This window comes from Myripristis murdjan, chromosome 15 (assembly GCF_902150065.1).
Source record: "Myripristis murdjan chromosome 15, fMyrMur1.1, whole genome shotgun sequence".
In the NCBI taxonomy this organism is placed as follows: domain Eukaryota; kingdom Metazoa; phylum Chordata; class Actinopteri; order Holocentriformes; family Holocentridae; genus Myripristis; species Myripristis murdjan.
Window position 1 is genome coordinate 31615903 of NC_043994.1, and position 25737 is coordinate 31641639.

General features: G+C 41.3%; 2 protein-coding genes across 4 annotated transcripts in view; both read left to right on the forward strand.

Moving 5' to 3' along the window:
- LOC115373013 (spectrin beta chain, non-erythrocytic 1-like) overlaps window positions 1–11835 on the forward strand; it is a 139512-nt gene extending 127677 nt beyond the window's left edge. For both annotated transcript variants that reach the window (XM_030071212.1, XM_030071211.1), the window contains 9 exons: window positions 418–556; window positions 880–964; window positions 1493–1689; window positions 2116–2216; window positions 2424–2478; window positions 9644–9846; window positions 10655–10828; window positions 10950–10992; window positions 11617–11835. In XM_030071212.1, coding sequence (XP_029927072.1) covers window positions 418–556; window positions 880–964; window positions 1493–1689; window positions 2116–2216; window positions 2424–2478; window positions 9644–9846; window positions 10655–10828; window positions 10950–10992; window positions 11617–11835 — 1216 coding nt within the window. The remainder of the gene's footprint in view (window positions 1–417; window positions 557–879; window positions 965–1492; window positions 1690–2115; window positions 2217–2423; window positions 2479–9643; window positions 9847–10654; window positions 10829–10949; window positions 10993–11616) is intronic.
- A 12515-nt stretch (window positions 11836–24350) lies between these two features.
- Window positions 24351–25737, forward strand: part of LOC115373016 (echinoderm microtubule-associated protein-like 6) — a 94709-nt gene continuing 93322 nt past the window's right edge. For both annotated transcript variants that reach the window (XM_030071218.1, XM_030071219.1), the window contains exon 1: window positions 24351–24547. In XM_030071218.1, coding sequence (XP_029927078.1) covers window positions 24351–24547 — 197 coding nt within the window. The remainder of the gene's footprint in view (window positions 24548–25737) is intronic.

A 25737-nucleotide genomic window follows, 5' to 3' on the forward strand; every position in this document is an offset into this window, starting at 1 on the left:
GAAAGACCTTTAAAGACTGAGGAGTTCATGGATGTATGTTATTGATCCCAAATGGGGAAATTCTTGTGTTACAGCAGCAACTTGTCCGGAAATTACACAGGAACAATATCAGGCTGCACAACATATACCTAACAACAATATATATCTTTAGAAAAATAAACATAACAAGTAACAAAAATAAATAAAGTAGCTCAACACAAAGAATGTAAGAAAAAAACCTTTGCATACCCTATAGGAATAATTAAAGTAAAATATACCAGCATATATGTTATTTTTTTTACACTCTTATAGTATTAAAGAGCAATAAAAATACTCTTATAATGGTGTGTAACCGGAGCTGCGGATGCTGGTTATTAATATTCCTGCCCACATGCTGTGTGTTGCTCGTGTGTGTGTGTGTGTGTGTGTGTGTGTCAGGGACGTGTCGTCGGTGGAGCTGCTGATGAACAACCACCAGGGCATCAAGGCCGAGATCGACGCCCGAAACGACAGCTTCACCTCCTGCATCGAGCTGGGCAAGGCGCTGCTGGCCAGGAAGCACTACGCCTCCGAGGAGGTGAGGGGGCGCCGGCGAGCCCAGCAACACACACAAATACACAAACAAATACACATACAAATACACACACAAATACACCGGGAGGGAGGGAGTTTTGTGATTCTGGTGGAAATCTTATACAACAATTCCATCTAATTCCATGTAAATGTAGTTTTAACTATAAAATATAGACAGAGCTGCAGGGCGTCAGTGTCAGGACGATGTTTCTGATGTTTTGGACATTGTGTTGTGTGTGTGTGTGTGTGTGTGTGTGTGTGTGTGTGTATTTCCTCAACAAACTGTTTTTTTTTTTTTCCCATGGTTCCTCTTGATTCTGCTCTCAGATTAAAGAGAAGTTGCTGCAGTTGACGGACAAGAGGAAAGACATGATTGACAAGTGGGAGGACAGATGGGAGTGGCTCAGACTGGGTGAGGACTCTCGTGCATTCACCAGCCAGTCAGTCAGCCAGTCAGTCAGTCAGTCAGTCAGTCAGTCACATTCAGTCAGTCAGTCAGTCAGTCAACACATCGATCGATCAAACAGCCAACAAGACGCTCCACAAGCTGGTCAACCTGTTGGACAGCCAGTCAGTCATGATATGTTTGTCAGATTCAGTCAGGCAGACACTCATTCAGTCCCACAACCAGTCAGCAAGTCACTCATTAAGTCACTGATCCAGTCTTTCAGTCACTATTCATATTAATAATAATAACGTTAACAGGAAAACACGTGGTAGGTACCTTTTTATTATGTTTGCAGGAAATTGATTATGTGAACTGGATTATTATTTTGCACAGTGCAAATTATTATTAACCATTAACGGTTCATAATGTTGGAGGGAAGCTGTTACACTGACTGTTTCAGCAGTCAGCAAGGAGCCTCCTCAGCTGCTACATGGAGGACGAGTATGAAGTGTTTGCTGAATACGTGCTCTGTGTGTGTGTGTGTGTGTGCAGTGCTGGAGGTGCACCAGTTCTCGCGGGACGCCGGCGTGGCCGAGGCCTGGCTGCTGGGCCAGGAGCCGTACCTGTCCAGCAGGGAGATGGGCCAGAGCGTGGACGAGGTAGAGAAGCTCATCAAACGCCACGAGGCCTTCGAGAAGTCCGCCGCCACCTGGGAGGAGCGCTTCTCCGCCCTGGAGAGGCTGACCACGGTAAAACAACATCAGCCAGTCTCATCTGCACAGTTCAAATCTGTTTGTTTTTTTTTGTTTTTTTTTAAATCATCAAAATAAATCAACTTTCAGCTTTATTCTGCCTTGTTTCAACATATTTATACCTGTTACCGAAAAAAAATCTGAAACAGGCGAAGCTGCATTGGAAACACGTGGATCATCTCACCCTACTTGATCTTTTACCTTGTTTGGAAAAAAAACAAGAATTAATCGCTGAAGATGAGACTTAGTGACTTGTTGAGACACAGATTTTTGCAGTGACCACAAGACAGTCGGTCAGTTTTTAAGACGCTCTGTGTCTCTGGAAGAGACGCTCGAAGAGACGTCCCAGTTAAATATAAACAAATGAACTGACTAGTGTGTGTGTGTGTGTGTGTGTGTGTGTGTGTGTGTGTGTGTGTCCAGATGGAGTTATTGGAAGTGAGAAGAAGGCAAGAGGAAGAAGAGAGGAGGAGACAACCCCCACCTACTGAGGCCCCGCCCACTGATGCTGCACCACAGCAGAGGTGTGTGTGTCTGTGTGTCTCTGTGTGTCTCTGTGTGTGTGTGTGTGTGTGTGTGTGTGTGTGTGTTTATTAAAAACATGTTTTGTGCATCTGCATGGAGTTATAAGTGTATGCAGATATGTAACAGTGTGATCAGTCATGCATCTAACTCCGTGTGTGTGTGTGTGTGTGTGTGTGTGTGTGTGTGTGTGTGTGTGTGTGTTGCAGGGAGGGTGAGCCGGTGTCTCAGAACGGGCTGCCATCAGACCAGGAGTCTCCCAGGGTTAGTTACCGCTCTCCTGCCTACCAGAAATACAGCAGCACACTGCAGAGCCGGAGGGCCGCCGCCGCGCCCTGACACACACACACACACACACACATACACCAAATACCCATATGTGCACCAAAACACATCCATTCCAAGTTCAACTGTACCAAAACACACTTGAGTATTAGAAATACACACACACACACACACATCCAGAACACTCAGCTGCTCACACACACACATGAACATGCTAATGACAAAAATACTAACACATACAACCGCCATTACACTAACACATTAACAAACACATGAACACACACTCCACATGCTGCACACACACACTGATATTACTGACCCGACACACAGATATCATTGACTTTATTGTTGCCGGGGTGTGTGTGTGTGTTTTCCATCATCCCGTCCCTCCTCACACACTCGAGACTCACGTCCACTCCTGTATTTATCACTTTGTCCTCAGCATTTATCGTTTGCAAACTCTTCCAGCCCTTACCTGGTCAATCTTTTTTTTTTTTTTTTTTTTTTTTTTTTTTATATATATATATAAGTGTAATAATGTGTTTAAACTTAAAGGTGCAGCGCGTAGCATTTTAACATCAATAACTGATATGCACGTCTGTTTTGAAACATCACTGTAATTACCATAAACCAATGAGGCTGCAGGTGTCAGCCTCTCGTCTGCTGGGCTGCTTTACGGCACAAAACAGCAAGAGGGCGCTGTTCTTCCAGAGCAAACGCAGCTTTAGAGTTTACCTCCAACATGATGATCCTCTCCATGGAAGGAGAGGGGAGACATGAACATGCAGGGCTGATGGGAAATGTGGTTTTAATGCGGAGGAACCTGGGCACTGGGGAAACTGGTGGTCTCACTGGTTTACAGCAGCTCCTCCGAGGTGGAAAAGTAAACTGAACGGGAAATGTTGATGTTTGAAAATGCTGCGCGCTGCACCTTGAAGCTGTAGCTTCCTGATTAGAGTTTTGATGTAGTTTCTGCTGCAGGTTTTATCCCGAGGCCCTGTGTCCACCTGGACACTCTGCTCCAGCACTGATCACATGTTTGTAGGAAGCGCTGGACCCAAGACTGTAAAATGGCGACTGAAATCCTTTATTAGATCAGATAAAGATGCTTCTGTTCGGCTTTTGCATGTGGAGGCATTCTCTATCGAAGACGCTCTTTAATTTGAGCTTGATGCTTTTGGTGGAAAAATGTAAGAGCTGCGAAGACGCACCTCAAGCAACAAAATTAAAGATTTTACCGCACAGATGGTTCAAACGAAAATATCTAAAAGAGCTCCATCACATCTCAGACATGCCAACTCTTGGAAACTGGTGTGAAGTGCGTCACTTTTCTGCTAAAAATTGAAATATTTTAACCTCTGGCGCTGTAAAAACCAAAGTCTAAACTCTCAGTGCTGTCAGAAATAAACTGCAGCGCTTCCTTTCACGTTCAAAACGAGGAAAAGGCCGTCGTCTGTGGGAAGGAGAGTCTCCTGGTGGACACGCTGCCTGGCTCAGTTTAAATCTGTTTCTGCTCCATAACAAGTATAGCTGGAGGTGATTTTGTGAGGCAGTGTCAGGGAACTAACTTGAGGTCTATTTATAAAGTTAGGTAGCTTGGTTAGAAATGCTTTTCATTTATCTTCATACTGCACTCTGTCCCTATTGTTAATTTGATGCCATGGCTTTACTAACAGTGGAAAAACACTGTGGATGTTTTTTTTTTGGCCCCAGTTATTCTTTCTGACACAAATACGTTTAAAAAATAATTTATGTGTAAGAATAATTTATGTTTAGAAAATTCCTTCCCCAGCTTCTTGATGTTTACTGTGTAATTAGTTTAAGAAAACTAGTGAGAGAGAAAAACTGTGTGATATGATGGACTGTAGCTTTAACACTGATATCACTCTCCATCCTTAACTTAAAACTTAAAAGGGATAATTTTACAAAAGGAGACCAAACCAGAGGAGCAGGAAATGAGTCAGATAAAGTAAAAGGAGCGTCGTTATGAATGAGGAAACTGTGGAGTCTGTAAGAAGACATTTACTGACATTTATTGTGAATCCTCATTTGGACAGAGTGTGAGTGAGACTGCATGCGTGGTGTGTGGGACCCCAAAATGCGTTTACACACACACACACACACACACTCACACACATTTATGTTTTATACATTCCCCTCATTTTCCTTTTCCTTCCTCTCTTCTTGTCCCTCTCTCCTCCTTTCAGCTCGACACTCCTGTCATCCTCTCCCCACAGCTGTTAATGTTTCTGCTAGTTTATGTCATCATTTACAAACTCACTATGTGGAATATGAACAGCTGAGATGGCAGCCAAGATAGGCAAAATCATTATTTTGGTAAAAATATATATGTGAAGGATTTATGATGGACAGAAATATAAAAAAGGACAGACCGTTAAGATTTTTTTTTTTTTTTTTTGCTAAGGTAAAGGGCGGCGTCATCAGCATAAGATGCAACATATAAAAAATACAGAGATAATAAGAGACACAAAGAAGCCATGCAGGAAATATGAGTAATCAATAAAAAACTGTGAAACTGTGGGTCTTTAATCCAAAGCACGTCACTGTCCTGCAGGTGTTTGCATCTTTAAATTGTATTGATATTTCAGAGTTGGCACATTCAGCTAAAGTACCACATAACTCTGACAGAGTCTTAAAATAAATCCTTGTTATGGTTCTTGCTTTAGTGTGATCATTCACACCAGACTGAAATTATTTTTGGTCTAAATGTAATAACTCAGAAATATTAGTAATGGTAGAGACGTTGTCAAAAATGAACATATTTAATATATAAACATAAATAATTCAACTTTGAATTTTAAGTGAAAAAGACTATCTGAAAAAAGTTTTTGTTCAGCAAGGACTTCAGTTTTTTAGAACAAAATACAGACAGTGTGGTTTGATTTTGTGGAAACAATAATTCAATAAGAGCAGGAGTCTCTGTCTCCACCTGCCCAGGTGTGTCTCCATCCCACATTCCCCATCCTCATACCTCCATACCATACGCTCCTCATAGAGTACAGTATGTGTGCCACATCACACATACAACACACGCTCTATGTAAAATACCATTACATGTAACGAGTCCACAGCATTTACACTTCTGCATGTTAAATGTTATTATATAGAGTTAATGGCCTTTTTTTTTTTTTTTTTTTTTTAAGATAACCAGGGGGATGGTCAAGAAATTTTAAAGTAATTTTAACTGAATAGATTGTAAGACTGAAACTAAGCTAATATTTTCATTGTTGATAGGTTGATTATTTTTTACAATGAATCAGTCACTGTATAAAGAGTGAAAAAAATAATGGCAAGTGCTGATGGGAAGTTAGCAGAGTCTAAACTGATTTCTTCAGATTGCTTCCTTATTGTCAGTATTGTAAAATAAATGTAATAAAATGAACTTATGTAGTGAAAGCCTGATCAGCAGAGGAGAAACAGCACCGCCGTAAATGACAGCAAAATAAGAAATTAACAAAAAACTATAGATTTCATGAATAGTTAAGTGACTGTGATTGAATTTAAAACAACAGTTCGGGTGCAGTTTTATAAATTATGATTAAAAAATCTGACTTTATCCCCCCTCTTATTATGTAACCGTCATCCCTGCTGTAAATCACTGCTGGTAGATAAACACCCCACAAACCAAACCTCATTGTTTTTTTCTCAGTCAGAAAGTTTACATCTTCATTGTGTGCGAATGAGTTTCGTCTTGAAAATTGTTAAAACCGAACTTGAAAAATCCATCGCCATTAACTAGAAAATATGCATTCCATTCTTTATCACAGAAAATAATCTGGTTAGTCGTGTGATATTCCTGCACACGTCCCTGTGCGCACAGATTATATGTGCATGAACAAGTCCATCTTCAAAATCATTCCACTTCCTCCTCATGCAGAACTGATTCCCATATATTTATCAGCACGGAGACATGTCCCTGTGTGTGTGTGTGTGTGTGTGTGTGTGTGTGTGTGTGTGTGTGTGTGTGTGTGTGTGTGTGTGTGTGCTGTAGCAGAGAAAAGAGTCACTCCGATCCATTCCATCCCGGTGGTTCCAGTTTTGTATCTCCTCATTATCTCGATCAGTGACCAACATCGTGTTTTGTATTATTATCATATCAGCCACTGTTGTTTTTCATGGTTTAATGTTCTGATTTCTTCATTTCTCTTCACGGTTTCTGTTGCATGTCCATCAGTCGTTCCTTCACTAACACACATTCCCCAATAAACCCTGTCAGAATCAGTGGTTCATGTTGTAGCTGTGGCTTGTCCTCATGTAGTTGTGTTGGTGTTACTGTTGTCTTGCACGCTGTCACCACTGTTACCATGTCACTACAGTTACTTTACTCTGTTTTTTATTATTGTTTTCCATCTCATGTTCATTTATTTCATCCTGGGGCTGCACATGTATTCATGGATAGTTATCTTAATAGGCATATTTATTTAAATCTGGTTTCTGAACAGTATTAAAATGAACTACTTAAAATAGCGGTAGCACATTCTTTGTCATAATTATAGGTGCAAAAGTGACATAAGGCTTAGCCAAGTGCCACCAGCAGCGCTCAGGTAGACAGAATCTGGTGAAAAACATCCTAGAACAGGAAAACACAAAAAGCTCCCACAACTAGCCCAGCCCTTCATAATCTCTTTAATAAAACCTCCCAGGATTGGTCCAGCTCTTGACATGTTTCAGTAAAAGTTCCCAGGTTGGATTTAACCCTTTACAATCTCAATTAAAGCTCCCAGGATTAGTTTAGCGTTTGACACTCTCTTAGTAAAATCTGTTGGGTTTGGTCCAAATAAATAAATTGGTCCAGCACTTGATATGTTTCAGTAAAACCTCCCAGGATTCAATGAAAGCTCACAGGATTGTTTCAGTCCTTGACAATTTCTCTGTAAAAGATCCCAGGATTTGTTCCACCTCTTACATTGTCTCTCAATTAAAGCTCACAGGACTGGTCCAACCCTTGACATGTTTGAGAAAAGTTCCCAGGTTTGGTTTTAACCCATGACAGTCTCTCAGTGAAAGCTCCCAGAATTGGCCTAGCCCTTTGACATTCTGTAAAACCCCCCAGGATTGGTCCAACCCTGGACACTCTCTGAAATAATCGTATTGGTCCAGTCCATTACATGTATAAATAAAAGCTCCCAAAATTTGTCTAACTCTTGGCAGTCTCTCAGTAACAGTTCCCAGGACTGGCCCAGCCTTGATAATTCCAATTAAAGCTCGCAGGACTGGTCCAGTTGTTGGCAGTTTTCCATTTAAGACATCCAGGATTGGTCCAACCCTTGACAATTTATTACAGCCTTTTTTTTTTTTTTATCTCTCAGTAAAAGCTTGAAGGATTTGTTGTTCCCTTCAGTAGTTCTCAGTAAAAGTCTCAGGATCGGTCCTGGACAAGATCATTTAAAGCTCCAAGGACCGGCCTAGTCCTTGACACTCTCAATAAAACGGTTGGTCCAACACTTGACACTGCCTCAAATAAATAAATTGGTCCAATTAAAAGGTCAGTTGATAACCTCAATTAAAGCTCGGATTGATCCACCCTTGACAGTTTCTCTGTAAGAGGCCCCAGGATTTATCACAGCCCTTTTATTATCTCTCAGTAAAAGCTCTGAGGATTTACCCAACCCTTCACTAGTTCTCGGTAAAAGTCTCAGGATCGGTCCAGCCCTGGACAAGACCATTTAAAGCTCCCAGGATTGGTCAAACCCATGACAGTCTCTCAGTAAAAGCTCCAAGGATTGGTCGAACCCATGACAGTCTCTCAGTAAAAGCTCCCAGGATTGGTCCAGCCTCTGAACAGTTCTCAATAGGAGCGTCGATCGCTGGTCCCGCCATCGAAGAGCTCAGTAACGGGGTAATAAGAGACCGGTTGGCGTGGGTGTGGTGTGGAAAAATAAAATCTGTTTTGATACTAGGCCAATCGCATTCTCCCCTCACCGATAATGACACTCAGTAATGACTTCCAAGCAATTTTGTGGATAATTGTTTGAGATTTGTGCGTTTTTGTTCTTCCCTCCTTCCCTTTTGCTGGCTCTCCCTGTCTCTTCACACTGTCGACCATGTTGTATGTTGTGGAGTGGTGATGTGATTTATGATGCATGCCCTAAAATCTGGAAACAGTGCATGAACGGACCACGCTGACGGTCTCTGCTGTTTCAACACTGCAAATGTCTCTTTCTAATCGGTACTGGAATCCAATGCTGAGCTCACATCATTAATATGCTAAAAATAAAAAAAAATAAAAAGTAAAAATCCATAAAAGAGGCTGATGTAGCTGAAGGCATTGGTTTGGCAGACAGTTAACTTTGTAGTGCACCTGAGGTTAGTTAAATTTGAGGTTGGTTTCAATTGGATTAGTTAGACTATTTTAATTGGGTTATTTATTTATTTATTTATTTATTTTGGCTTGTTTATTGTTCAGTTAACACTGCAGTTAAATTTGGTTCTGCTTTTATCTGGGTTTAGCATAATTTGGTTCTGTTAAGTTTAATTTGGTTTAGTTGGTTTGCCTTCACTTCATTTTTGCACAGCTTGGCTTTGCTGGTTAGTTCGATTTAAGTCCAGTGGAGTTTCTTAAATAAATTTAAAACCAACGTCAGATAGTTTTCACAATGTAATCCAGGGTATCAAAAACAGACAACTCAGACTACACTCATGTTTTGAAAATGACAAAAATAGAAAAACTAGTCACTGGTGATTCATTTTGCCAGTAGTACGCCAATTTTTTCAAATCATATGAGTTCACTGGTGTTGACTGAAGGTAGTAAATTGAGCCTCTAACTGCAGTGTGTCAGATTAAACTTTGTCGACGGGCTGATTTATGCAGTTTAACTCGTTTAGCCTTTATTTAGCGAGGGCAAGTATAATTAAATTGTGGTGAAGTTCAGAGGTTTTTAATGTGACTACACAGCCTGTGATTCTGCTCTGCTCTGCATGCTGCAGCTCTGATAACTATGATTTCCTGCACCTGTGTGTGTGTGTGTGTGTGTGTGTGTGTGTGTGTGTGTGTGTGTGTGTGTGTATGTGTGTGTGTGTGTACGGAGTGTGTGTGTATGTGAGAGTCAGTTTGTGTGTTTTGCTTCTTGCCTGTCTATCGCCGGCCTCCACTAACTCCCCTCTCTCTCTCCTCGGTCTCCAGGACAATGTGGAGGGGGGCGAGGCGGTGAACGGGGTGTCGGAGCCCAGCCCTACAGGGTCTCCCGGGGCATCCCGCAAGGGTAAAGCCAGCCAGGCGGCGACACTTCCAGCCAAAACCCAGCAGGACTCGCCCACCTCCCAGCTGGAGGGCTTCCTGCACCGCAAGCACGAGTGGGAGGGGCATAACAAGAAGGCTTCAAGCAGGTAGGGCGGCGCTGGTGATCAAATCAAACGAGCTGATTCGTTGTTTAGAGAGCAAACCTCCATCCCAACAGATCTGTCTCGAGGATCATGAACTTCTTAAGAACCGGACAACAGAAAATTTTCACAGTGCAGAATGGCAAAGTTACAGTACATGTCCACAGGTGTGTGTGTGTGTGTGTGTGTGTGTGTTTGACACCGCTTCCCAGATTGGCTTGATGGGCGTGTCACTCCTGATGATTGACAGCTGCTCTCTCCTATAACCGTGCAAACTCTTCCTCGCTTTGCCTGATTGGACAAACACTTCACTAGTGGGCCGTCCTCTCCTGGATTTGAAACCGGAGCAACATGGCGGCTCTTTTGGAAACTTTCTTTGATGTTATGAAATCATTTCAGTGAAATAAAGCCTGTAGCTGCTGAATCTGTCTTCGTTTCAGATCGATGGCGGCTCGTTTAAAAGTTAGACGGAAATTTCCAGAAGCAGCGAGTCGCACTGGACGCCCCTAATTTGCATAAAGTAGCCTTGACCTCAACTTTATGCAAATGAGGAGACGCTGATGTGACACCCCGTCTCTCGAAATGCAACACAACACAACCAGAATGCATCACACAGGTGCTTACATCCACTAACCGTAACCCTAACATGACTGGGAGGCATGGAAGAGACTGATCCTGTGGAGCGTTATGGCAGCCAGTTACCAAGCGGTGCTCTGAACCTGAGCGATCCAGAAGGATCCTTCAGGTTCTTGTTTTGTTTTTGAAGTGGCGTGAGCGGAGCGTGTACCGACCTCTTCCCCCCTGTGTCCCGCAGGTCGTGGCACAACGTGTACTGTGTGATTAATCAGCAGGAAATGGGTTTCTATAAGGACCAGAAGAGCGCCAGTCAGGGAATCCCCTACCACAGCGAGATTCCCATCAGCCTGAAGGACGCCGTGTGCGAGGTGGCGCTCGACTACAAGAAGAAGAAACACGTCTTCAAACTCAAGTGAGTACGACGACGTCAGGGACTGATAACCTGACCGCAGGTCGTGGAAATAACTTGTAACCCCAAACAAACCAAATGCAACTTCAGTGTTCAGATAATTAAAAGCCTTTTCCTTCCACAGAGTCACTGATGGGAATGAGTATCTCTTCCAAGCCAAAGATGACGTAAGTAATAAAAAATAAATAAATTAATTAAAAACTTTATGACACTCTGTGTGCTTTTATATTCCCAGTGCATGGTGTAAGCCCTCGCCCTGCAGAAAGTTAAAGTTATTGAGCGTCATACAGCAACCAAACTGTGGTCCAAAAATAACTTCTGATGGCTTAAAAAAAAAAAAAGAGTCAAACTTAATTTTTGCAAAGAGGTCCTCTCAGATATGCAGCGGTGTGTAGAAATTTACAACATCTGTATTTATAATAACATGGCAGTAATGATGTGCTGTAACAGTGATGCTGTTTTACACATTTTACAATATTTATTTATTAGGCTGTTTATCTTTTTGTACTAATTAAACTTCTATACATCATATATATCTTGTTTTAAAGATGCTAAGCTGGCATCTAAATGGAGCAGCAACTGTATTTTGTTGTCCTGCACACTATCAATAAATTACCAATCAATCAATCAGTCAATCACTCTATCCATCTATCTATTAATATTTCTATCTGTTAATTGGTCATATATTGGTCTGTTTCATGAATGTTCCCTCATTCTGTGTACGTGTGTGTGTGTGTGTGTGTGTGTGTGTGTGTGTGCGTGTGTGTCTAACCTCCCTGTCCGTCCCGCAGGAGGAGATGAACGCGTGGATCTCGGCCATCTCGGCCGCCGTGTCGGGCGACAGATCAGACGTCACTCCCAGCAGCCATAGCTCCGCCCCCTCTGCCGCCGCCGCCACCGCACGCGCTCAGACGCTCCCTGCCTCCGTCGCCATGGCAGCGGAGTCCAGCCCGGGCAAGCGAGAGAAAGACAAGGAGAAACGCTTCAGTCTGTTCAGCAAGAAGAAATAGACGCTACCCACTTCCTCCTCCTTTTTCTTCTTCTTCTTCTTCTTCTCTTTCTTCTTCTTTTCCTCTTCCTCCTCCTCTTTCTTCTTCTTCTTCTCTTCTTTCCTCCCCTCGTTCTCTCTTGGGTGCTGCTGGGTGGAGTCGCCCCGAGGCGTCGCTCTCCGGTCACATATTTGATGTCTATTTCCACTGATCGGAGCTTCGATCCAGAGGCGGCTCCTAGCAACTGACGCTGTAATAACTGTAATCATCGATGTAATAATTGCTCAAAATATAATGAAATGTCCCTTTAAATCGGCCAAAAATGCAATTAAAACTGTTAATATGACAATTTTCCAGATGTAATAATATCATCCGACTGATGAAATTATACCCATCATAAGGTAATAATTGCTGATGAACGTGCAAATCAAATCAGTGCAACGTGATTTTTTTTTTTTTTTTTTAATTACATTTTGACTCATTTAGAGGAGCATTTCATTAAAAGTGAATGTTATTTCAGGATCCAGAGGTTATTACGTTAACAGTTGCTACACGGCTTTACGCCTGAACCTCCCAAACACCCGTTCATCTTCCTCCCCTCCTCCTCCTCCTCCTCCTCCTCTCAAAGCGTGACTCCAGCATGCAAGCTCCGAGCCAAAACTCTCCACTCTGTGCCTATCAACCGTCCGGTCCGGCTCAGAGCTACAGCTACAGTACACCACCTTATTATCCTCTTTTTTATTTAAGATATAAGGAGCAGAAAAAAAAAACAAGATACAAGATCTAATTGAAAAAAAAAAACACACAGTATACAATATAAAAATTCAAAGGGGTATGCAAACGCTTCAGGCAGCTGCCATCAGTAAATAAAAACAGAAAAAAAATCACCTGAGTTTGCCGCTGAACAACAACAACCTAGTGGAGTTACCAGAATATTCCAACTTAACTATTATGACTATTATTTGTGTTTTCTTTCTCCTGATGTTTTTTTTTCTTTTTTTTTTTTCTTTACTCTTCCGGCTTTCTCATCGTCCCGGCTTTTCGTCGACTACTGCCTTCGTGGGTTTGTGTTTACGCTCCCAGTCGTCTGGTTCTGTTGGAGGTCGTAGCTAGTTTTCTTAGGGCCCTTCCTCAGTTTTTTTTGCGAGGCCTTTTGTCTTTGCAAGATGACCTGTATCCCTCTGTGGTGGGGAAACCGAGACCGCGGCGGGGCGAAGCTTTCCAAATTACGCCGCGCTGCCGGTCTGCGATCACGCTGCGATCAGGCAGTCGGGGAGGCGACGCGCGGTGGAAGCTGCTCTCTGTGAACCGGGAGGGAAACCAGACGTCTGCACGCTGCAGTTTGGTCTCTTCTTTGCTGCGGTTTAGTAACCAAAACTCACAAATTGAACTTAACTCATTAAAAACACTTAACTAAAACTGTTTTAGCACCAGAAAGGCTGCAGCCACATCAACTGTTTTGAGGTTTTAGAGAATTAAAACACCCAAGCGCTTCCTTGATCCAGTGTCTGCTATAAAGAAAAAACTAAGATTTTCAAAATTGTGCAAGGAAAGAGGAAATTAGATTTACCAAAAATCCTGCGGCCTTCCTGGTGTTAACTCGAGGATAAACCAGTGGAAAAGCGTTTTCACAGTGCAGATTAACACTGTCGCTGTGTGTGTTTCTGATGATGGACGATGGACGGAGGTAAAACCACAGTTGGCTGAGATTATGCAGTGTTGTTTGTACTAAATGCTGCTTTCCCATAGACGAATAAACACCACAGAGACTAAACTCTCACCATCGTGTTTTCATTTCTGCTGCCGTCTAATTGCAACGTCATGGCGGAAAAACAAAGAGCGGCTGTAATTTGAAGCATCGCCCCGCGGTGCTTTGAACTGTATGTATAACTTGTGTATAACAAACTGTTAAAAAAAAAAATAAACCTGTGTTTAATTTCACTTATTGCTACTACTAATAATAAGACGTACCGACCATAATAAGCTTCATTTCAGTATAACTTTCTTTACCTAAAACCCTAATTATAATAATATTAACGATAATGATAATAACGATGTACACTCACAAATCTGAATGAAGGAGGCGTCGAGTCAGGCTCAGCTAATCGCGTCGGCTCGACCGGAAAAATAACTAAAGACCAGTAAGAATGTCGAATAACTCATGACAAAAATTTAGAGCATCCAGTAAGTTTTATTTTATACTTTACTTTTTTTTTTTTTTGGTTTTTGTTTTCAGTACATTTACTTCTGCCCTTAGTTATCTGGAGTATGTTTTTTCCTACAGTATGTACTTTGAGTTCCGCAGTTAATGTATGTTTATTAAGATTTATTTAGTCCGACAAGTATGGAGACGTAGATGTTACTATTACAAAAAAAAGGAACAAAAAACTACTTTAAGCTTTGTTGTTAAGTGGGCAAGTGGATCCTAAAGCATTTACTGGAAGTAAAGTAATGTTTGCAGAATGAAGGTCGCTTGCTTGTTGGCTTCAGCACTGCGTTGGTAAGACTCAGACGCTGCCGCCGAGTCCTGCTGTCAAACCTGATCAGGTACTTTCCTGTTTTTGCCTGTAAAACGTGAAGGAACGGGCCCAAGAATCTGGAAAAAATGGAATCGGGAAGGGGAGATGCTTGTTTTGCCATACCAGGTGGGGTTAGCCGGGTGGTGCTGGCCCATCTCCAGGCAGAAGTAACTGATCGGGTGGCGGCTCGGCTCTCGGCGGCGGTCTGATTTGATCCCTGTCATTTTCGTTTTTGCTACATTCTCTGGCAATTTGATAAATATAGTGTGCATTCCTCTGTCACTGTAACGATAGTAAACCAGAAACAACTTCATATTGCACAATCAACAATGCCACGATGGGGGGAGGGGGGGTGGGGGCGGGTGGGCGCTCGTTTTGCCATAGCGGGTGGGGCGGGGCGGGGTGGGGCGGGCGGGGCCGTAGGCGAGTGAGTCAGTGTGAACTGGACCAGGGGTCACTGGTAGTTGGATCTGCACCCGTAGACTTTCTCCCCTCTCTGTTACATATGTGCAAAAAGCCATTAAAATGCTTTTAAAACGAACGCCGCGTCCTGTGTGAGTCTTCTGTTTGGGTTTCTTACTTCATGGTCTGAAGGCACGAGGGGATCCAGGTGTTTCCTGCTGCTGCTCAACAGGCGATGTGAGGAAACTGCCTTAAAGGAAAATTCCAACCTCTTGTGTCAAAATCCCCTTTTCCTGACTTCCCCAGACTGAAACCAGATGTTGGACACCATTTTCTCCTCTGTACATCCAGTGGTTCAGTTAGCATTTCCTCTTAGCTTAGCATAAAGACTTGAAGTCTATAGGAGTTGTTAGCAGTCTGATTTGCACAGTGTTCACTACATTTTAAATCAGATCCATCACAGAGATCAATGACAGACTGTGGAACCTTTCACAATAAAAGCTTAGTCAGCAAAGTTGAGAAGAGGAATCTGCTTCTTCTTTGTTGAGTCTACTTTTTGTCATTTTCCAAATTTCACAATAAAAGCTGCACCATGAAAAACTGCAACGAGGACCATTTAGCAAAAAAAAAAATCTTTAATAAATGAACCATGTAGACTCAACCATCAGATTACGTGTTTATCCCACATGTGTCAGTTGAGTCTACAGTGTCCTCACTTCAGTTGAGTGTAATGCCCCTTTAAAAGCATGCAGTGTGCAGCGTGTTCTCTCCTCCTTTTCTAACTGCATGGAAAAGATCCCAGCTAACACAGTTACTGTTTGGAAAAAGGAGCTCAGTCACTTTTACTGCCAGGACATTTGACATGAGACACTTTGGACTTTTACTGCAGGACATTTTTACTGCACTACTTCTACTTCTACTGCAGTCACATACCAGCAGAGGAACAGTACTTCTACTTCTACTGCAGTCACATACCAGCAGAGGAACAGTACTTCTACTTCTACTGCAGTCACATACCAGCAGAGGAACAGTACTTCTACTTCTACTGCAGTCACATACCAGCAGAGAAACAGTACTTCTACTGCAGTCAGATACTAGCAGAGTAGTAGTACTTGCAGTTTGTAGTACTCTGTCCACTAGTACCATGCTGCAGTGTAAAAAGTGTTAAACATTTTGTCTTGAACGTTAAAACCAGACGGCTTTTTAAAACTTAAATTCTCTGCTGGGTCTTCATGTTGATGTGCTCAGCCCACCGCTCACATGGTAACTTTTCATTGGCGATATCACTGAGGTATTTATACAGTGCATCAATGTGTGTGTGTGTGTGTGTGTGTGCATTCCAGCAGTGTGAACTGGATTACAGCAGCAGGAAGCAGGGAAAGGACAGGATTACACACTCCTTGCTGGGAGCATTTAATTAAACACACCAACAGGCATCTTCAACACACACACATGCACACACACACATACACACACCTCGGCAAAGTACAGACGCAGCTGAAGCTCTGGTGTATCTGTCCATTTATGATTATAATTACTATTGATTCAGGATCAATAATCCCATCTGCTGACAAACCTTCACATGCAGCTCCCAGAGACTGACAGCAGTGGAGGGCCTGTGACGTTTCGGCCACTAGGTGGTGCTAAACTATCATGACTTCATCCACTGATACTGATACAGGAAGTCTGGGACAAATAGAATAAAGTAAGAAGGATTCATCCTGTCATCTCACACCATCAGCTGAAAACTCCTCCCATAACACTGTTTTTTGTTTTGTTTTGATGGAGGGCAGTTTCTAAGAGCTGACATCCCAGCTGAAAAAAAAAGGTAAGGACTCTTTCATCTTTTTAAACACTGAACACCAAAAAAGATTCTTTAAAAAAAAAACACAACACAGCCTGCAGAGAAAAGAAAAACAGTCAAATGCGTGAATAATTATTTTTTATTTTTTATTTTTTATAAGTATGATTTTTAGATATATATTATTTGGGAAACCACACCACAGCACCACACACACACACACACACACACACACACACAATAAATTAATAAATAAACAAATAAACATGTAATATAAGAAATCACCACAGAGCACCACAGGAGCATAGGAACACAATTAAACAGACACAAAAATGACACGTGTGTGTGTGAGATATGCTTGTTTGCATATCAATACCTTTCCTTAACTCTTGAATGTGAATATTTTCTATCAATATTCAATATAAAGTGAGTTATTGACTGAACACAAACACAAATTGTCTGATCTTTGTCTCCAGAGGTGTGTGTCTGCTGCCACAGAGAGGTAAACACAGGCTTTATAATAAGCCCTGTGTGTGTGTGTGTGTGTGTGTGTGTGTGTGTGTGTGTGTGTGTGTGTGTGTTTATGTTGTTTCTGTGCATGTAAATCCCTCATGTTGTTGCCAAGGTGAGGACAGACAGGAAGGGGCTTTGCGAGTCCTCTGGGAGGATGGGAGGCTTAGTGTGCGTGTGTGTGCGTGTGTGTGTGTGTGTGTGTGTGTGTGTGTGTGTGCGTGTGCGTGTGTGTGTGTGCATACAGTACACCCTTGAGAGCCATTTTCCTCCTCTCACCTCTGCTGTGTGTGTGTCTCCTGGTGTTTTACAGTCACATCCCCGCAGCGCAGCAGGATCTGATCTGTGCAGTAAAAACACAAAACACACAGGAAGTCAGCAGGTCTTGTGTCGGTTTTCCGTTCAAATGGGAGAACACTTCTGCTTTTTTTCATTCATTGAATTCAACAACTTGAAGCAAAATAACCCATTAAGTAAAAATTTACAATCTCAAAACAAATAAAGATGAACATCTAATTAAATTTCAGATGCATATTTCCTAATTTGTCTCTCTTTATACATTTTTTTAAACTGCACAATATCTGTACAACCCTTGAAGTCATTCTGTTGAGATTTCCAAAGTTTTACACCGGCAACAGAAATACACATTTGTTTTAAAGTGGTCCGAGTAACTTGATGCTTAAAATCAAATCTCCTTCTGTGATTTTCATATTCTGAGGTAAACACAAAAAGGTTTTGCATGTTCTCTAGAAATACTCTATTTTTGGCTTTAAACATAACTAATAATGTCTGCAGTTCTATTATCCCGTTAAGTTTCAATAACCCTGGCTTGGCAAATAATGTATTGGTATGTTCTCTAAATTCAGCTTTGTGAATTGTTCTAACAGCTCTTTTCTGTAATTAAAATAATGGCATTATATTACTTGTATACGTGTTTCCCCATACTTCTACACAATAACTAAAATAAGGCAGTATAAGTGCACAATACAATATCATTGTGTTACAATCCAAAACATACTTAGCTTTGTTCAAAATGAAAATATTCTTAGACACCTTTGTTTTAACATATGATATATGAGATTTCCATGTCAAATTTTCATCCCCCAAAAACCTAAACTCAGATACTTTCTCAATATTAACTCCATCAATAGATAATGTGACATCATCATTTCTTTTATTAGCAAAAACCATAAACTTAGTTGTTTTTTTTTTTGTTTTGTTTTGGTTTTTTTTATTTTACTTTTCACAATATTGTAAAAGTCATAAATTATATTTTAGTAAAAATCAGCAAACATCCTGGTGACACTCTTTGGATAGGAAGTTTAACATTAATAATTCATATCCCTATCACTTTACTGACATGCCAGGTTTGAAAGTGAGAGTCTATAAAGTGCTTCAACAGTCAGATAAACGCATAAATAAATAGACAAAATCATAAGTAAATAGCTAAATGAATGGGTGAATTAAATAATAGATAAGTAAATAAACAAATAAATAGACAAATGGCAAATTCGAGGGGTCCGGAGGGTCCGGGGGGGTTTTCAGGATGATGAAATTGAATACTGAATATAAAATTCTGTTTATGAACTTCCATTTATATTTTAATGAATATTTATTAGGCTAAAGAATAATTTCTAAGGAACCTTGCATGGATGCTATTTTTTTTAAACATATATTTAAGCATTATTACAGGAAAGGTGTAGAGATTATACAACTATTACCAACAAAATAAAATCTATAATCAAAATCTATTCATACTGTGGGCATTTCACTCTCAAAATATAAAAGTTTTTTGCTAGTATTCTCTCCGTGTCAGTGGAAACACATGAGATCTGACGGTAACTAGACCTTGTCAGCCAGCCAACTTGGGCTTATCATGTTTTCTAGACATCATGATTTCCCAAAACTGAATAAATACCACACATAGCAACATAAAACTGCTCTGCTAGTTCAATCATGTTGTAACTAGAATATCCGCTGGGAAAAAAAAAAAAAAAAAAAAGCATTTTTTCATGGACTGATAGTTATACTTCTGCCGACTTCTCAGTCATTTTTAATCTAACAGGTGCCGTGACAACGACTCAGCAGCACAGCTGATTTTTATCTACAAAGTACTTATATTACCATTTATATTTAAATACAGGCTACTGCTTTCCAGTGTCGGCGCCACAACAAACATACAACACAAAAGTAACGTCAGTAACCAGTAACATTAAGGCTGAACAGAGTTAGGCTGTATCATTTCAACCTCACCTTTCGGGGGCTTTTGCTAATCACCTTTTCAGGCTACTATCAATTTACCTCTGAAATAAAGACGACAGTTTTCACAGATGTGTTGATTTATTAATAGTTCATTTCAATGTACAGATGCAAACAAATTGACGAATTAATTAAATCAATGGCCTAGGAAACTCATAAAGACTAAACAAATTAATAATGATTAATTGATAACTAATTAATAACTGATAACATTAACACATTAATAACAAGAACAAAGTTATAGCCACACATCTCCATGGAAAATCTTACAGGTACTGTCCATGGTGCTGAATCTGCCTCAGCAGGTACTGTCCGTGATGCTGACTCTGCCTCAGCGGGTACTGTCCGTGGTGCTGACTCTTCCTCAGCAGGTACTGTCCGTGGTGCTGAATCTGCCTCAGCGGGTACTGTCCGTGGTGCTGAATCTGCCTCAGCGGATACTGTCCGTGGTGCTGACTCTGCCTCAGCAGGTACTGTCCGTGGTGCTGAATCTGCCTCAGCAGGTACTGTCCGTGGTGCTGACTCTGCCTCAGCAGGTACTGTCCTTGGTGCTGAATTTGCCTCAGCAGGTACTGACTCTGCCTCAGCGGGTACTGTCCGTGGTGCTGAATCTGCCTCAGCAGGTACTGTCCGTGGTGCTGACTCTTCCTCAGCAGGTACTGTCCATGGTGCTGACTCTGCTGAGGCATTTCACTTTACTATAGAAATTAAAGCTCCATAAAATTCACGGAGGATCTTGTTTAGCTCTTCTTTCCTTACAGGTGAGAAATCAGCTGTTTGCCCGGTGTTTGTCAGGTAGTCTTGTAGACATTTGACGGCCCAAGACGTTGACCGGGCCGTACCGGCTTCATTTCCTGACCTCTCCAGCTGATCCAGCTCTTCACTCGTCACTCTCACGTATCTCTCCTTTTTCTGTTCTGTCTTGTCTTCCTCGTTCAGCCATTTATCCAAACTTAGGTCGCCAAAGAAATCAAAATTGACAACAAAACGGTCCATTATGCAGGCTAGCAAAGTTGACAGCGGCTTTTGATGCGGGTTTTAGTGAAACTTTTGGTGTTGCCATGGAAATCACACAGACTCTGGCAGTAAGATATAGGCGGAGTAATATTTTCAGTGATGAGGTATTTTTCATTTGAGCATGGCTAGCCCTGCTGTCATGCTCATTTGAGCACATTCTAAATGTCTGATTGACCAACCAGATTGCTCAGTTGGATCTATGTGTTGTATAATTTTTAAAAATCTCACGTACCCCCTGGAGTTCCTCCACGTACCCCCAGGGGTACGAGTACCCCCATTTGAGAAACTGTGTCCTAGATAACATGTATATTTCAAGGATACCATATTATTTTGAGTTCTATTAAATGTTTTACTAATTCTATATATTATATAGTTGATTATTTCCTGATAGTGTCATTGTTGCATTTGTCGTTATTAAAATTGTTATTGTTATTTTTTATTTTTTATTTGTCAAGATTAGGATGTCATGTTTCCCGGTGTGGGTTAGGGTTTTCTTGCTGTCTTGCTAATGACTGTTGAAGATCCAGATTTAAAACAAACAAAACAAAACAAAACAAACAAAAAAAAAAAAAAAAAAAAAAAACATGCATTAATTTCCCCCGCAGGGATCAATAAAGTTTCCGGGGGTTCTCTTGGCTTCAGCACCGCGGACAGCGCCGCGACTGCCGCTGCTGCTGCTGGGATTTGTAGTCCTTTCCTTTCCTCCGGCCTCCTATTAAAAACATACGTCCTCTAACATTAATAACGAATAATAAAAAAACACATAATCCCACAAAGCTTTGCGGCCGTGCGTCCTCGCCAGCGGAGCCGGGGTGTTTTCTCTCCGTGCGTCGTGGTTACCCTCCCGGACCAAACAGTGTCAAGAGCGCAAAAATTACCAGAACACTTCCGAAAGGACATAGAATTTACTGCCAAAATAAAAGCTTAAACTTAGACCGCTCAAACGCAGCATTCACTCGGCACGAAAACTGCACTTTATAATAATAAAACGAAACTTTAATGGGGAAACTGGATTGTTACAAATAGTTTTAGGATTCAAGAAAGTTTCAGCAACAGAACATATGAGTTAAAAAAAAAAATTAACAGCATTTTAAGACTATGGAAAAATATACAGCCCCAAAACAAAGAAATAAATGAATTAATGAGATATGAAACTGTTCCCAAAAACATGAATAGCCTATATACCATAAGGGGGGAAACTGATGCAGAAAATATTAATATGTGACATCAGCATATCTACAGGAGAGGGTGTGCAAAATATAACTTCAAGTGGCACGATGGACATGGGACCAACTGTGGCACTGCTGTGGGTAAAATGAAAAATGAACTTTATTAGATAGTATATATGCTGTTGTCTGATAAAAACTGTCTCCCTGCCATGGTGCATGGAGACAGTCCTCTGAAGCTTCACACTCAGAGTAAAAAAAAAAAAAAAGCCCAAGAGGTGTGGGGATTTTACTTGCTTCCCCCTTAACCCTGAATTATAGTCTATGGTTTTCCAGTTGTTTTCTTTTTAAATCAAATTTAAATGTCTCATGCCGTTTGAATTGTGTTTTTCGAGGCTGTGTTGAGTTTTGTAAAGAACCTTTTTGGGGTTCAGTGTTTAAAAAGATGAAAAAGAGCAAATCAGTTTCATATTAGCTGAAACTGCACTCCACCTACAGACAGAATTACAGAGACATAGCAGTCCAAACTCAACAATTATGTTTTTTATTAATCAACACATGCATTAATATAATTACTTTGACCAGTGATTTTCAAAGTAAAGGTCCACTGTTGGGTCCCAGCATGGAGACGGATGCATTTTTTGTTCTTGATAATTGCAGATAGAAATTTCTAAATCATGCAAATAAACATCTATCATGACAATTGGCATAATTTCTACATCCATCAGACCTGCCAAAAAACAATAAATATATTAAACTTCAAAATCAAAAAGGAAGCACATAGAAAGTGTAATGAGTCATCTCTGAAGCCTTCTTTAAAGTGTTTTTATGATTAAAGCTTTGTTTGATGCTTTGCCATTGAGCGAATTTAAAAGACATTTAATGTTCAAAAAAACAGTAACGAATTTAATTCGTTAACTCATATGGGTCCTAAAAAGTCTGGAAACCCCTGACTCCTGCAAATTATGGTCATCAGGCGTTTATTTTGAAAGTGCACAGGAAGCGCTCTTGGTGCTCCTCTCAGCTGCCTCGACGGCCGTGTCAGCCCCAAACCAGAGAGCAGAGAGAGAGAAAACATCACTGTGGTCGGATCGTCGGGCGGGGAGAGGCTCCATTAGCCGTCTGGGCGTCGGGCTCGCTGTTTCTCCGCCGCCTGACGCGCTGAGCCGCCGCGGACATTTCCGACAGAGCCGGCCGGGATGCAGGGAGGCTGCCGGCGGGGAAGATGCTCTCCTCCTGCCGGGAATCAGGACTTTTCTCTCCCGTCATCCAGCTGGGATGCTGCGGTTTGAATCCCGGACATCTGCTCTCCTCTCCCCGCTTAACTTCCACCGTTTGACGGGATTTTTTCCTCTCTCTCTCTACCGCTGCAGAACCGACCGGAACTGCCCGTCCTTCTGGTTTAGGGGAAATTCACAGTGGAAATAATCTGCTTTTTTAGTCAGGATTAGAGTCTGTCCGTGACTCTCTCCCCCTCTCCCTCTCCCTCTCTCTTTCTGGGATTTACACACACAGATTTGTGAATGGATTTGTGAGCTGCCGCACGTTTCTCGGCACCTTTCCCACTGCCGCGCGTATTTTGGAGACGCGGTGCGTTGTTGTTGTTGTGATTGGAGGAGAAAACGCAGAGGAAATATGAACATATAGAAGCAACATAAAAGATAAAAATAATTTAAAAAAAAAAATTAAATAAAATAAACATTAGCCGTGGTTGATGCCGAGGTCGGGGATTAGTGTGAGGATTATTTTTTCCAAGAACGGAAGCCTCCACCAGTTGTGTTCATTTGCTGCTTTATTCAGCCGAGGGAACTTTGCGGACAAATTAGCAACCTGGACTCTGTCTGGGTCTCATCATGTTTCACCTCCAGAGGAAAGTGAATCTCTCAGCTGTGTCTACAGGTAGAATGAACGAGGCTTAGTGTGCGTTGCCTCACGGAAAAAAATAAATATAGCTAAATATATATATATGCTCTAATATGTTGTAGAAATATACCATAGAGACATCAGAGAAAGCTTCACAGATTATACCTTCATTATAGTATTTAAACACCTTAAATTACGACAAAATTACTGTAAAGTTAATTATTGAATACGGCAGACAGGCTGTTGGTCTCTGTAGGAATATTACAGGGTTTTCCCTCAGGGTGCCTCCCGCCCTGACGACGACGACGACAACGATGATGATGATGATGATGATGATGACTCTGATGGCTGGCAGAGAGTAAAGATTATCGTCAGCTTGCGGAAACTGCCATCCGGTTTAATTGCTGCAGTTTGGGCAGAAGAAGAGCGGCTGGCTGCTGTCCAATTAACCACAGCGGAGCAAAACCACAGAAACACTACAGCGATATTATCAGAGAAAAAATACCGTTAAGTGCGATATGATCACGGTGAATTCAATCCTGAAAACTACAGACAGAGACAGAAACTATAAGCATCTGTCGTGAGAAATAATAATAATTTAAAAAAAACAAAAAAAAAAAAACATCAATAGTCACTATAAACTCAGCATTGCGCACACATTCAGAAGTGTTTGTAGTAATATTATAGGGTTATTATGTGTTATTATAGAACATAAACTTGCTGCTAAGTACAACTCCATAGACTCCTACTGGAATACTGTAGTGATAATCAAGGATAAAATACTATTATTTACATTTAATAGGAGACATTATTATAGTGTATATTATTTTCATCAGGGCTGCTCCATCAGCCTTCATGTCAGTGCCCTGCAGTTTCCCTCTCACCTCCACCTGCTCCCTCTGGCTCCGGACTCTTAGATAATAATAAAATAATCACCATAACAGAAATAGAGGAATAAGCGCTGAGCAGCAGGGGAGCCGCGGCGGACACAGATGCGTCATGTCGGACCGGACCGCCCCGGGGTGCCGGCTCAGACTGGACTGGGTCTACGGGTACCGGGGCCACCAGTGCCGGAATAACCTGTACTACACGGCGGGAAAGGAGCTGGTGTACTTCGTGGCCGGGGTCGGAGTGGTTTACAACACCAGGGACCACACCCAGAGGTTTTACCTGGGACACAACGACGACATCATCAGGTGAGCATGCAGCTGCGGCGGACCAGGCTTCACACACCTCTCACTCTCACTTTCTCCTTTTTCTTCAAACAAGAAAAAAAAATCTGTCAGTGGGATGAGATAATCCCATTCCTGGGAGCAAGTAGAAATCTGTGGCGACAAGGCAGAATAAAGCAGCCCACTAGGATCAAGAAAAAATTTTAAAGACACTTAAAGAAAATTCTGGAAACAAATTGATTGGTATTGGAAATTAATGTTGTCATTTGATTTGTTTTATTTTTCTAAATATATATATATATTTCTCTCTTCTAGTATTGAGAGGAACATTTTCTGTAGTTTGCTATTGTTCTTGTGTCTGCACAAGCTGCAGCTGGAACACAAGAATTTATCAATTTCAGTCAATAACAATACCAATCTGTCTGTCTGTCTAATCAAGTGGGATTATCTAATCAAGTGGGATTATCTCACTGGCAGATTTTTCACCTTGTTGGAAGAAAAAGATGTGAACAGTGAAGATGAGACTGAATGTAAACAGGAGATATTTTGCAGTTCCACTGTAAAGGAATGGTTGTTGTTGGAATATCACAAACTGGGATACTGAAAGGATATAATCTACCACTGGAGATGAAAAACTAACATCATAATCCCATCTCAAAAAGCCCATAAATGCACTTCATAATGTAAACTCAGCATAGACAGAATAACCCAGTCAGTAGGGATGTTATTGTAATCCCACCATCCAACCTTAATGCTCAGTATCTCAGACACTGTGGACCTTATAGCTAATCTATAGGCTGTTACTGTGGGATTATGACTTTGTATATTGTAGGATCAGTATACTGATACAATACGAGATTAAAACAATATCATCAAGTACATTTGCCTCACTTGTAACTGAGGTCAGAGTGCCAATATGATATTTGGATTATTTTGAGTCATTATTTGACATATAGCAGGGAAATATTATGGGAATATTATTGTGATACAAGATTAAGAAAAAAATCTGAATGCCATTGAAATGCTGTATTTCCTGTTGGAATATTCCAGAGGTTTTCCATTGGATGTGTATGGATTTTATTAGATGGTTTGGTGGGTTTGAGGAAATGAGGTGTTATGACTAAAAATCATAAATGATGCCGTCAGGAGGCTTCACAGTGTCGCACCTCTAATCTCCATGTTTGGGCCCAAACGGTCTGCTGCTGTTAGTCATC